Source organism: Strix uralensis, chromosome 9 (genome assembly GCF_047716275.1).
Source record: "Strix uralensis isolate ZFMK-TIS-50842 chromosome 9, bStrUra1, whole genome shotgun sequence".
Classification (NCBI taxonomy): domain Eukaryota; kingdom Metazoa; phylum Chordata; class Aves; order Strigiformes; family Strigidae; genus Strix; species Strix uralensis.
This window is the reverse complement of record NC_133980.1, coordinates 21,674,386-21,688,264: the sequence shown is the minus strand read 5'-3', so window position 1 is coordinate 21,688,264 and position 13,879 is coordinate 21,674,386. Positions and strand designations below refer to the sequence as shown.

At 42.3% G+C, this 13,879-nt stretch overlaps 1 protein-coding gene across 1 annotated transcript in view; it reads right to left on the bottom strand.

Moving 5' to 3' along the window:
* Window positions 1-1,451: 1,451 nt before the first annotated feature.
* The window catches only part of EPHA4 (EPH receptor A4), a 108,883-nt gene continuing 96,455 nt past the window's right edge, over window positions 1,452-13,879 (bottom strand). Inside the window, exons 14-18 of the mRNA XM_074877717.1 lie at window positions 12,779-12,928; window positions 10,151-10,344; window positions 7,487-7,642; window positions 6,336-7,201; window positions 1,452-3,847 (exon numbers count right to left, since the gene is read on the bottom strand). Coding sequence (XP_074733818.1) covers window positions 7,087-7,201; window positions 7,487-7,642; window positions 10,151-10,344; window positions 12,779-12,928 — 615 coding nt within the window. The 3' untranslated portion in view covers window positions 1,452-3,847; window positions 6,336-7,086. The remainder of the gene's footprint in view (window positions 3,848-6,335; window positions 7,202-7,486; window positions 7,643-10,150; window positions 10,345-12,778; window positions 12,929-13,879) is intronic.

The following is a 13,879-nucleotide window of genomic DNA, read 5'->3' as shown; positions in this document are numbered from 1 at the left end:
TACTTGGAAGAAAATTAAACCATTGGGGTAAAAAGTTATGATAGGATGACTTCTTAGATTTGAGAGCTAAAAGGGAAAAAGAACAGAGAACCAGAAAGAGAAGGGAGAGTACCCAAGTGTTCAAACCTCACAGGACATTTTAAGAAACAACTGTTTCAAATAGATGTAAAGGTTTGCCTTTCATTTCACAATAAAACTAAATAATTGGTAAAACTTCTTTGTGTGTATGAAATGGAATCTGTTTTTCCAGCCATAACACATTCTCTCTTAATACACCGACCGGCTGAATAAAGGCACCAGGAGAAACACCCAGTTGGCTGGTTTACTCTGTCAAGTACAAAAGGACACAATGAACTTGCTTTAAAAATTGTGTCATCATCAGGGCTTTCCTTTTCAGCACTGTACGATACGGTTCTGCTGGCATCACTGGAATCTTTCCCAAGAAGAATTTGGTTCAAAATGTTTTTCAAATAGACAAGTCAAAGCTTAAGAAAATTTGTAGAGGAGCCACCATCCTTTCTGCAGTACCAGTGAACTGTGTACATATATAACTCAGATAATGAAAGTGCCAGAAAACCTGTACATCCTAAACTAAGCAGCATCATTGTAAGGACGCGATGGTTAAGGACATTACACCCTCGGCACTCAGACTACACGGCACACGCCCATACGTGTGTTACCATTACACAGCAATATCCATCACACAATATCCACATTCTCAGTATCTGGCTTGGAGCCCTCGTCACAGAAACCGTCCCTCTCCATTTTCTGCCGCTCCCAACGCTCACACGGCTCCGGTTTGTGTTTTGTCCCTCAGCTTCTCCCTCCCCTCTCTCCTGCTCCTTTCACGTTCTCCCTCTCTGCCCACAAGTCTCCAACTCAAGCCCACCAACCCATGCCAACGCAGGCCACAGGCAGAGCAGCAAGTGCAGTAACTCAGCAGCAAGGTCACGGTTCCCACATTAGAGGCGAAACCCTGGCCCAAAGGAAGCTGCGAAAACCGTAGGATTTCTGCCAAGGTGACATCTGGCCCCAGGCAAAGTTCAGACAGCAGGAGACCAGGGAGGGAGACTATTCCCAGCCGTGCAAATGAAACATTATGATCCTGCAGGTTTTTCCCAGGCGTGGTGCCCATGGATACTACCTGATCTCCAAGGAGAAATCACTGAGATCGTTAACAAGGTCAGCCTGACTGCAGCACCCTTCCCACATTACAAATATTCAGCACACCACACAATCCGGGACGGCAACAAGAAAAAGTAACGTGCTTTAAGGTACACACGGGAGTTACGCACTTTAAATGAACTTGGGGAGTGCGTTCCTGTGAAATCTACTGAAGAGAATGAATCCCTTTGGGGCAAACACCAGGATTATTACTCTGACTTGTGTATTCGTATCTGTCGGGGAATAACACTAAATTAAAAAAACATGCAATAATTAGAAATAGTCCGTTTCAGGTTTGTACAGCAACTACTTTATTATTTTCAAATGCAAATGTTTGCATTGTTTGCTATTTTACAATTTTACAAACTAGGTATAAAAGACCATAAATAAATGACATAAGTTATGTGTACCTAAAATTCATGGAGGGGGAAAAAAAATTACAAATTAAAACAAAATAGAAAAATCTATATATCTAACCCAGAGATCGTTCAAATGCACGAACCAAGAAATGCTGTTAGATTTTTTCAGTATGAACTAAATTATAATATGCCTCATACATTCTAATTTTAACCACAGTCCTTGCATATTCCAACATACTTGCAGTGATACAAAAAAATAAATGCACTCTCTTTTTATTTGTCTGATTAGTATTTCAGATTTTTTTTTCTGGTTATGAAAATGTCACATAAAAGAAAAATACTGCTTTTTAAGTCCTGTTTACTGGTTACTTACCAGCCTTTTGTATTTTATACATATATATTTTGAATACATAAGATCCATCACAAAATTAGTACAGCAAGAAACCTGGACAAACATCAACCAGTGGTGTGTGAGCAGGACAATTTCGTAACAAACAGAGGCTGAGCATGCGGGACAGTGCTGGCGGTGACCTCTCCCGAAAGGGGCAGCAGCCGGCGGCCCTCGCCCCGCCCGGAGCAGCCTCTCGGGCAGCCCTGCCCGTGCCCACCGCTGCCGGCAGCGCCGCTGCCCCCCCGCGGGGCGGCCGCTCCCCGCCCCAGCGCAGGCCAAGTGCGGGGGGCAGCGCGGAGGGAAGGAGGAGGACGCCGGAGCAGCTCTGGGACGCCGCTGTACGGCTCTGGTCAAGGCTGAGCCTCTTCTAGCGGAGGGCACCCGGCCTCCGCCGGCTCTGCTGGAGCCAGCCCCTCGCCAGGGCTGCCGGCTGCGCTGCCCTGGGTGCCACGGCCGGCGCCCCGGGGAGCAGCGCCTTGTCCCCCCAGCGCCTGCCCCCCCCCCAGCGCCCAGCGCTCGGACCCTCCCCGGGCTCTAGCGCACAGCTCCGCTCAAACGAGCTGGCACCACGTTAACGGTGAATTCTCCAAACACAAAAAGCTTCTCTAGGTAGTAAGTTGCAGCTCTGTTCCTCGGGCCACGGAAGGAAGCGTGCCTTCCCCTGCACCTCACCAGCTCTCCATCACCCGCACGAGGAACAGGGCACATTTCACAACTCTCTTGCTAACTACTGTAACCTCGTTACATTTGTGTTCCTTAACTGTGCTGGGAGCAAATGAAGTGGTTTGATTATTACAAGTTTTCACAGCTTGCACACAGAGCAAGGTGCTTCTGTGAATGGAAGAATTGCATATATTTGTTCGCATTCAACAAGTCTTTAAAATCCTATTTTTGCAGATAAAAAAGACTACTTAAGAATTCTGTTCAGGGTTAGCAGATGGATGCCTCCATCACCTTGCCATTGAGACTGGTCGGTCTTGATCATAAACAGGGCATTAGTACGAATAAATGACACTTACGAAAATCTTTAGCACCCTTAGAAATCCCGTGATCCACAACTCCAAAACTAACTTGAAATTGCCCCTGTTTCAGGCTGCAGAACTACGCATAAAGGTTAGTGTGGCAGCTAAAAAATACACTTATAGATACAGAAATTTAAACATTTTTTCACGTGTGTGTTCTTGCTACCGTTGCAGACAAGAGCTACGGGCCTGCTCTCACATGACAGGGGACTCCTGCGCTTCCAGAGGTGTGTTCGGCACATTCACAGGCAGTTCTACACACGAGGTGACTCGCACACAAACACACGCACACAAGCACACATACGCACCTTTCAGAGGAGATAATAATCCATTATCCACTCAAGGAAAAAAAAATATATTTATATCACTGCAATGGCACGTTTTGTGTAAAATGTCACTTCAGCAATGTATATAGGCAGCTCACAGGAACTGGGTTCTTTGCTGCGGCACCTGGCCTGGCGTCCATGGTAAGATGTGTAGTGCTCCGTCATCTGCATTCGTCCGAGATGCAGCAGTGACAATCAGGGGGATGAGGAGAGAAAATAACAAAATGTATAAATAAAACTGAAGGCAGGAAGAGAAAGCAGAAAGGGAGGGGAAAAAAAAATCCAGAAGTCTGCACGGCTTTGACACAGTACATTCCTCAAGTGACAACTGGGTGCTGAGTCTTAACAACTTAGTTATCTCTCAATGAAGAAAAAAACAGAGTGGGTGGCATGGAAAAAGGAAGATAAAGTAAACGTCACGCTCTCTTCAGGGACCGATAACTGTTCAGCGTGTGTTTTCCAGAATCAGTGCTACGGAAGACGCAACTGTGGATCCAGAAGGCTTCATGTCTAGTCTATGTTCCTCCATGGTCAATATGATCAATAGGACGGGCTATGAGGCCGTGAAAGCAAAATCTAATTTCCCTGCACAAAGAGAAAACACAAATATATTAAACAACATGCAACAAACCAGACACGCACGCCTGCCCGTAATGCCTCCTCTCAGATTTCCCAGCAGAAGCACTGCTGCATGTAACCAGCCCCTCCTTGGCTGGCGCAGTTGCAGATCCACATCAAAGGAAAAGACCCGAACTCCTCTCTGCCGCGGTGAGGCAGTGACATGGCAGCAGGTTAATGGAATTAAACCTCTCCCCAGAGAGGGGAGAAGGACTTACTAAAGGACAGAGAAGGAAGTAGGAAGAGATGCAATTCTCACACAAACAGGGGGGCTGAGGGCAAATGCAGGAGGCTGCAGGGCCCTGCCACGCTCTCGCTGGCTGGTTCGGCGGCTGGGGACAGCGAGACAAATACAACCAGCAGTTCTCACAGGGTGAGAACCCTTTGCCTTCCTTGTCCCTTTGCATTCCCTCACATTATTTCAAAGTCTTAATTCCATGACATACCTTATAAACAGATATTTAATCTATCTATATATATTTATATGTGTCACCTATTTTTTTTAATCTGCTCCCCTCCACCTAAAACCACTTTCAAGAGGATGGCCCCTCACTGGCCAGATTTTATCACAGGGAACACAACCACCAGTGGCAGTTCTGAAAACCTGGCACCTGAGCTGCCTTCACAGTTTTCATTCTACAGGGACAGAGCTTTTCATTTTGTGTGGAAAAACATTGGAATGTTTTGAATTACTGTTACTAGACTCCAAGAAAGCAATTTTACAAACTGGCCAGAAAATTTGGTGTATTTTGTTTTTACGTAAAAAGACAATCTCAGCAGAATGCAACAGATTTACAGCATAAGGAAATTTAAAGTTTCTCTGCATTTAAGAAGCAAAAGAATTTTTGCCGCTGAAAGTACAAGTATCAGGTCTTTAAAATGAGTAACCACTTCTTATGTTGCCTGGTGAAATGACATTAAGACATGCTGGTTTAAGTAGTTTTTTTAAAGAAATCTTAAATTTCTTGAAAAGGAAAAGCCTTTATAAGTAATACTGCAGAACAGTTTTTACTAAGCTGTCATGACTTGACAGGATCCACATTTAGCATCCCATATTCTGAACAAGTTGTTTTCTGAGAAAGTTGGGGGTGAGGGAGAGTTAGTCGTTAAAATCAGCAAGTTATTGTTAAAAGTGACAAAAAGTGATGTGAGTGACGATACAGTAAGTGTGACTTGTCCAACTGAGTGAGCTGTTTTTGATTTAGAATAATTGCTATTATTAAAAAAATCTGGCATATAAAGCCACTAAATCTCTTCTGAATTTGTTGACAGGTGCGGAGTGGGACCAAAATACTATAGACCAAAGAACCAGTCTTAGCACCATCAAAATATAAATCTCACCTTTCTGACATTGTGCCTGGCACAGCTGAAACACAATGTCTGTTCTAGAGGATGTGTCATGAAAATCCTCCTCCTACCCAGCACAGCATTACTCAAAAAGAGTAATAAAAGCTTCAATGTAAATAAAATTCAAGCCTAAATGTGTTCAGAGCTTTACTGGATAAAGCGTTATCCTATGTGACCTAAGGAGGACAACCACATTCCTATAGCAGTCACCTCCACCCAGTGACCCAGGGGATGCTTTCATTCACTCAACTTTCCATCTGTTTCTCAGAGGAGTTGGAGGGCAGCTTGTCAAGCAGGTCATGCTCCATCTTGTTTGCCATACTTGCAGAGGGGTGCTGAGACCTCAGCCATGCAGCCTACACCTGGCACTCACACCCACACCCGCCTTGATAATCCAGCCTATGGGGCTGGTTTCAAAAGTGAACTTGGTTCCCACAGCTGATGAGACTGGATCACTGTGTCTGAAGTGTAACACTGATGCACAACAGAGCTGTCACCATGCCTGACACCCAAACTCTGCAAAACCAGGCAGGCAGCGTGCACAATTCCATATCTTTCTGCTCCCCCTCCCATAAAACCACTGGCACAGCAACCGAGACTGAGCTTTCTAAAATACAAATATTGGTTCTGCTGTTGCTCATGAGAGGGCAGAAAAAGTCCTTTGTTCTTCTTGGTACATTTATGAATATATGTACTTTACAAGGTTATTCTTACTTTCACGGGATCCATATGTGTGGGTTTTTCCACCCAAAAAATAAGGGCATCCCTGCTGCTCTCAGCGCAAAGTGGGGTCAAGCTCTTAGCACTAAACTGAGTGAGCCACAAGACACACTCCTACACCTTGTCTGCACATCCTAACATGCAACAGCTTGAGAGCAAGACCAGATTTTGAAACAGTGCAATTTTCACTGTCATCAAATAGAGCAAACAATGGGAAACACAAAGCAATTAGTCTGGGTAACCAGCACAAGTTTATACAAACGGGTTGGGAACCCCAAATAATACATACCACAGCACCTTTTTTTCCCCCCCAAAACAGTGATAAAATCCTAGCACAGTTTAAGAAATAAAGCACCATGAACATTTTGGACACTGTACTTCCACTGACCTTCTCCATGTGTCAAAGGGAACCGCTTCTTGAAAGAGAAAAGAAGTCTGAAAGCTCCACAGCCACGATTGTCACAGCTGACTACTGGCAAGATGTTCACAAAATGTCTTTAAGTGGTAGGCTTCAGCACGGCCAATAATCTCCCCAGTTTTGCCCAGTAATCCACGAGGTGGGTCATTTCAAGTCTCAAGCCCATAAATGGGTAGATCACTCATTGTCAGGCACTGATTAGCCAAATAATATTCTCACTGAGGTTTCTGCAAGGTATTAGTGATGCATCAAGTCTGCAAAAAATATCCTAGGGCAGATTCTTCATTCCAGTGAAAGATGCACAACGGTGGTTTCACCCACAAATAAAACACTATGGTTGTAATCCTACGGGTCACAGGGAGAAGGAAAGTAATTTTGTTTTTGTTTTTTAAGCACAGTATCTGTCAGCAAACATAGCATCAAAACTTGAATGTGATTTTATATTTATATAGATACATGTATTTTACATATCGTTGATCAACAGAGAAGTATGTTTCAAGAAACAATTTGTTCCAGGTCTGGTTTAAAATGACGGCTTGCCATTTCTGGAGGCCCCCCTCCCAACACACACGCTCGGTTTCCACAATCTGTACATCAAGCAATGCTGCAGATCTTAATTTCAACGGGCAAGGAGACGAAGTAAAAAAAGTGCAGTTCTTCAATTAAAGTGCATGGATGAGGTAAACTAATTTCAAGAGTTTTGAGTTTATTCAGTACTGGCTCAGACGGGAACCATCCTGCCGTGCATCTGTTGCATTTGGGTGCGCATTGCTTGAACGCTGCTCAAGATCTTGTTCTGGTGCGCGATGGCAGTGATCCCGATCCTTGCCAGGTCACTGTGGAAAGCAAGAGAAGAAGCAGGGGGCTGAGAATCGTGGATCAGACTCTGGTACAGAGAAAAGTATTAAGAGTCAACCGCAAGCAACAGCAAAAGCAAGGCAGATGTACAGAAATGTTTAATTAAATAAGTGAAGGCATTGTGGAGGCATTTTAAAGTTATCCTCCATCCAAATGAAAGGCATTCCATTCCTTTAATGAATGTAATGATATGCAGCACAAAGCAAAAGAGGCCGATTAAATCCAGATTTACCAGTTTTTTTGTTATATCGCTGAGTACTTACTCCTGGTTCATATGCACCACAGCCTCTAGGGTGGTATAGCCAGCAGCTGTGAAGTTATCCTTGTATCGCTCCATTTTAATGGCTTGGAGCCAGTCACCAACAGAAACAACCGCCGAGAACTCAGGGGAGCTCGGATCCAGCAGGGCTGTGCTAGGTCTGGATGACAAACAGTGAAAGACAGAGAAATGGTGTCAGCTGGATCATGAATTGCAAACCAAAGCTTGGTCTCTGTGACAATTACCCTCAATGATTAGGGAAAGTAAGGGATAGACGTTGGCCCAGAAAAACTGGTGGCTCTCTGTACAGCAACATAAATCAATGCAAGAAACTTAATGAAATGCAGAGTAATAGGCCAATTTTTGCAAAGAATGAATTTGACCTTAGGTTTCTATTTTTGCTTTCAGATCTAATTTGAACTGCAACGCTGCTTACAATTTCCACCTCAGATGCAACCAAGTTCATAGAAAATGCTTTTATTTCAAAAAACAAAGATGGCAAAGCTGGAAGGTGTTCAGCCTACTGGGTCTGTATCTCACAGGCAGCAATGCAAGACCTTGCCAATCCTGCATGTGTCAGACCTCAGCTCAGCAACTATAGAAACACTACTGAAGTATGTGCAAAGAAACTGGGAGCTCACAACCCGCCAGACTGGTTTGGAGGGCAAAACTCAGGGTGGGTTCAGATAAATCCTGTTTCTAGCCAGGTTCGAAGGCAAGCTCAGTGCATTCAATCAAACTCAGGACAGCAGGGAGTTAATCCCCTCTTTAATCAATCCATTCCTGACCGGCGCGTGTGCCAGGAGTGGCAGGAATCATGCAAGCTTTGATCTTTGTTTGCACTGTGGAATGTGCTTCTCATTTTCCCTTGCACAAATTTGTGAATAATTATTTTTACAAAATTTGCTTCTCTTATTAATATCTCATTTATTATTTCATGTATATTGTAAATCACAATTTTATTAAACCATTATAAATTACTACTATCTACCTAACCAAAACAATTATCATTTAGCAATTTATTTGAAAATGCGCATCATCAACGATTATGTGTGCAATAGCATAGTTATGTCTTGCCTAAGGCACCGAGTAGATGCTGGTAATACTTGGTACAACTCTTTTACTGTAGTATCTAACATAAGACCAACGATAGCAACCTAATTATATACAATTATGCTTCACATATAAAGTCATATAATATATTAATAATGTTACATGCATATTTGAAATTCATATTCCAAAGAGAAGAAAAATAAAGATCTATAAATAGCCATGAACATGAAATGACCTTGAATAAGCTATTAACTCACATACACACACACAAAATGACCCTGAATGGGCTATTAACTTTTCTAAAATCTATATATTTTCAAAGAGCACCTGTAAATTGGAAAGAAATCAAAATGGAGGAGTTCGTACTGTGATTCTCAAATTAAATTATCACAGCAGATCTTATTGTGATTCTCACCATGTAAATTATTTAAGCCTCAAGTGTGGATACACTTTTGCCAGGCTACCAATGCAGTTAGGGCAATCTGGAAGATATGTGGTGATAGTGGCCTCAGAGGGTTAATAATCTCTCTTCTGATAATGTACATTGTAAGCAAGAGTCACAAAGGGACCTACAAGTTTAAAAATTAAAGTATATTTTTCCAGGATGTTGTTCTGTTGGAGGCTGAATCAGAACCTCTGTTACTCCTTCACTGATTCAAGAAACTTAATTTTGTATTGCCCAATGGATATTTTTGTACCTTCCCTTCTACTGAAAAATATTTTCCCATTATCTTCCTCTTGTTTCTTTTCTTTTAAGCTTTTTTCCATATTTGCTGTAAGCAAATTTACCTGACAAAGCAAAGATATTTGAAAAAAATAGAACAATGCTGGTGTAAATTAGTAAAGCTCATATTACTTCAGTAGTGTTTCACCAGGTTAAACAAACTGCTGATCTGTCCCAACAAAGATATTTTGGTTTTACCCTACAACTCTGGGAGTTTCCTTCCTACCACACTTCTGCACGTACCAGGTATACCATGCTTAGCAAACAAAACAAAACACAAATGTAATGTGGGATCGGTGGAGACATGAAACTGGCTTTCCACAAAATTAAATTCAAATTCACATAAAAATTAATCCACACCTTCCCAATGCCCGCAAGGCGTTGGCTGTAATGCCGTAACGCTCATTTGCAAATCCTACACAAATCTAGGGTTTATAAAACTTGATGATGTATTTTTCCTGCAGAAAACCACATCACTCCTGTTAGCTACACTGCATTAAGGCTACCCACTCAAGCCCTTTCACTAGGGGGAGAGGGAAAAGACGCAACAAACTTTGTCTTCAGACAGAGCTTGCCTGCATCAGAACTTTTTCAGGACATGCTTAAGACTGTGCTATAAAACTGGCTAGCATTGGTGTGATAACAGCAACAGCTCTGCTCATTCAATTTTCCTTCTCACAGAGCTAGGAGAGTCTGGGGTGCCCAGCGGGGTTCAGCAGTGTGCCAGCACAACCCCTCTGCTCCCTTGCACCAACGTCCGCTGCGCAGTCTGGCTCTGCAGAGCTACAGAGTGCCCTTTAACGCCAGCGCAGAAGTTTAGGTGACTTGCATCTTTGCCAGTCATCTCCACTGTGCTCCCTCGTACATCACCATTACAAAAGCACAGCTGACCTGGAGCTCTCGCTGCCTGTCCTCTTCAGGCTGTTGGGGTTGCGGATGAGTTTGTCCAGCATGTTGACGATCTGTCCAAATTTAGGCCTGTCACTGCGTTCCTTCTGCCAGCAGTCTAACATCAGCTGATGGAGAGCAATGGGGCAGTCCATCGGGGGTGGCAGCCGATACCCTTCTTCAATGGCTTTAATAACCTATAAATGGCACAATTAGGAAGGCATTAGAGAACATCAGACACTACTCACATCTACCAGCTGAGTACCATTTATCCTAGGGCAATCCGAAGTATGGAAACAAATCCACAATTAAGGGAAACAACATGGAAAATTGCACTCAGACTCAGGCAGTTGGTGGTCTCAGAACTGTCATTTCTCCTCAGCAATTCAAAACTAAAAGGGTACAGCATTCAAAGCAGACATCAGATACAGCAGGGCAATGTATCACAAAGGAGCACATGGAATACAGGGATGACAAAATAGCCCAGGTTAGAATTAAGCAACTATCTTTGTTGGACTGGGCATTGGAGGAGCAACAGCTCTACAGCAAATTTTTAATATCTATCAGTTTTGGGTGTGATATGTTGAAGATTAAATTTTCTCCATCATTTTAAGGGTACAGCACATCACCCCCTCCTCCCTCTCCTCCTGGGCTAGCTCATCTCTGTCAGTAATACAGGCCTTGTAGAGAACTTGTTCTTTCACCATTGTATGCTCTGAACCAAGAAATGCATAATGTGCAGCTTTATCAAGAAAGTTTACAGAGATCCAACGCAGCAGCTTAAGTATGCATTTCGTGTTTAATAGAAACCAGAAAAACTCACAAGCTGAAGTCATTTCAAACCCTCCAAGAAGAGCTCCAGAGCTCAGTACTCTGATGGCTTCTTAGCCCTCTCAGGAGAACAGGACGTGAGCAGGACTCAGTTCTGGTATGACAGGGACATGACCCAAAAGCCTTCAGGTCTTCGTTAATCGATATGACTTTGCTGGCAGGATTCACCATGAGACTAGAGAGCAGGAGCGCACACAGAGTGAATTGCACTAAATTCCCTCTTTCTGGTCTTGTCCAATTAGTGGCTAAAATCCACTAGGGGACAGGGTGAGGGATATGCTTGCCCTATTAGCAGCTATTCAGTAACCACAAACAAAGTGGCTCTCACCGCTCCAGAAAGTATGAAGATCCTTTTGATTTCTCTTGATTCAACAGACACTGAGAATAATTTGAAATCTACTTCTGCTTTGTTGTGAAAAGCACTGCTCTCACCATGGTTAAGGAGAAAAAAATGGTATGTCTAATCATATGTTAAAAAGAGGATGCAATGACAGTAATATTGGCTCTCGCTGTCCCGTTCAAGCCAGGTTTTTGACATGGTCTAGCACCACACATTAGCAGTGTACACCAGCCTAATACACTAGCTCTGCGTTTGTCTGTGCTGTGTAGACATGCCTGGTACAACTGAGACACATCTGGTGTTTTATTTTCTTGCTAAGTCTTGATGACTTCCTGTTAGCAAAGGAAGGCAAGATTGGGTGCCAGAAGAGACATTTCACATCAGAAAGAAATTAAAATTATATCCCCTGTTTAGATTAAATGCCATCCGCATCTAGACGCTCTTTGAAAATGTTCAGCTCTACATAAGAAAGCAGATGACTTGTAAAATGACTTAACCACTCCCATGACCATATATTCAGATTAACATTTTCTGCTTCCTTTATATGTTTGTAAATCCCCTGGGAAAAGAATTATGGATAATCTATGCCTCATTTTCACTGGAATTTTTTTTCATTTAATAAAAATTCTATTAGCAAAACCTCTTATTAGCATTATTATTAAATACTCTTCTGGAATAGCAGCCATTGTGCATGCTCCCTCTTGGAAGACACTGAAGTAGTCCAGATGGTATGGTTAAACAGGACATGCATAATTTAAGAATGGTCATTTAGGAAAGCTGCTTTTTAATGTCCTTGGGGGGCAGCTATGCAATTGTCACAAGAATGCTCTGACTGATTATCAGAATTGGATTTCATATGCGTTGTTTTACATATCCTACAAGAAATAAAATCATCTGGAAGAATTATAAGCATACTGGGGCTTGAAGAATTAACTACTAACAGGAAACCCCATTAAATTCAAGTGTTTTTTCTTAAAGATTTTCAATAAAGTTAAGATTTAATATCAACATTGAAATCTTCCCTCTCTTGACAGTATTATGATTATTTTCTCCATTCTTCTTTCTTACTTTAATTGCTTATAATATTTTTCCTAAAATTAAAAAAAAAAAAAGAAAAAGAAAAATAAGGAAAAAAAAGGAAAAAAAAGAAAGGAAAAAAGATACACGCACAAGCTGCAAACCCTAACTTGAGAATCCCCTACTCCCTGACCATAGACCAGGCTTGAAGTATTCAAGGAATTAAGTGTTAGTTCCAGAGAGGTTCCCTGAGAAAACAGGAATCTACCACCCATGATATCCTTTTGAAAACCTAGAGTAAATGTCAGAAGCCATATAGTGATTGACAGAATTCAGAAGAACCATATAGTAATTGACACAGAAACACATCAGCAGACATCTAAGGACAAACGCACAGGGGGAAAGGGAAAGAAAAGGAAGAGGAAGCTCAGAAGGACACTCACATCTTGATTGGACATATCCCAGTAAGGTCTTTCTCCGTAGGACATCACTTCCCACATGACGATGCCATAGCTCCACACATCACTAGCTGATGTAAATTTACGGTAGGCAATTGCCTCCGGTGCAGTCCACCTGATGGGGATCTTTCCACCCTGTCACAAATAAAAGAAACCACAGGCTAGTGAGTCACCAACCCAGTAATGTGCGTGGCTGACACTGTTCTACACTGCCATTAAAAATACAAAATGATTTTCTGTATGCAATTCCAGAATCCTTCTTAAAAAGGCATCCACTTTCTCTTTTTCTTGCCATAAAACTGTCAGATCCAACCAGGAGGCAATGCTGCCCATCTGTTTTCTTTAGTCACAAGGAGGCAAACCAGTAAATTGTTAAATGTATTTTTATCAGCCCTCTAAGAGATCTCTGCTTAGGGCTATGCTGAAGCATGAGAACAAACCAGGGGTTTTACAAAGTATATATTAAGAGATTTAGTTGACAAAACAAATAAGTACATGCTGTTAATTACTATTTCCTTGCTTGCCTGTCTGACCTGTTTGGCCTGTTTCAGAAAAATGGGATTATAAACGTTTTGCTTTTCAAAAAGGTAAAATAAAGAGAGGATAAACTGGGAAGATTTATGAATACTGTGGTGTTTCCCATGGGCAATATCCCAACTCCTACCAGAGATGTGAGATGGCAAGCAAGCCTCTGGGCTCTCCCAGTCCCTGTGGGAGGAGTTCAACACCAGACCACGGTATAAGGCTGCTTTTGATACCTGTTGGAGAGAGCTGCCTCTTGCTACAATACTTCTTTTTAAACAAATAAAAATACTTGGGCATCTGATTTGGGCCACTGGAGTCCTGCACTGTTTTAAAAGGAACTCACTCCATCCTGTTTATCTGATATTGCCTTAGCTGAGTGATCCCAGGCCAGAGATTTCTCCTTTTGTTTATGCTAATATGCAAGGTGTTTTTAATTGAGCTTTTGGTTTCCTGCAGTTCCATCTGGGGAACGACTTAAGCTGAACAAAGGTTTTAGGGTTTTTTTCATTTGCTTTTATGCTTTTTTGATTAAGTTTATTTTGGTATCTTTTTCTCAGCAAT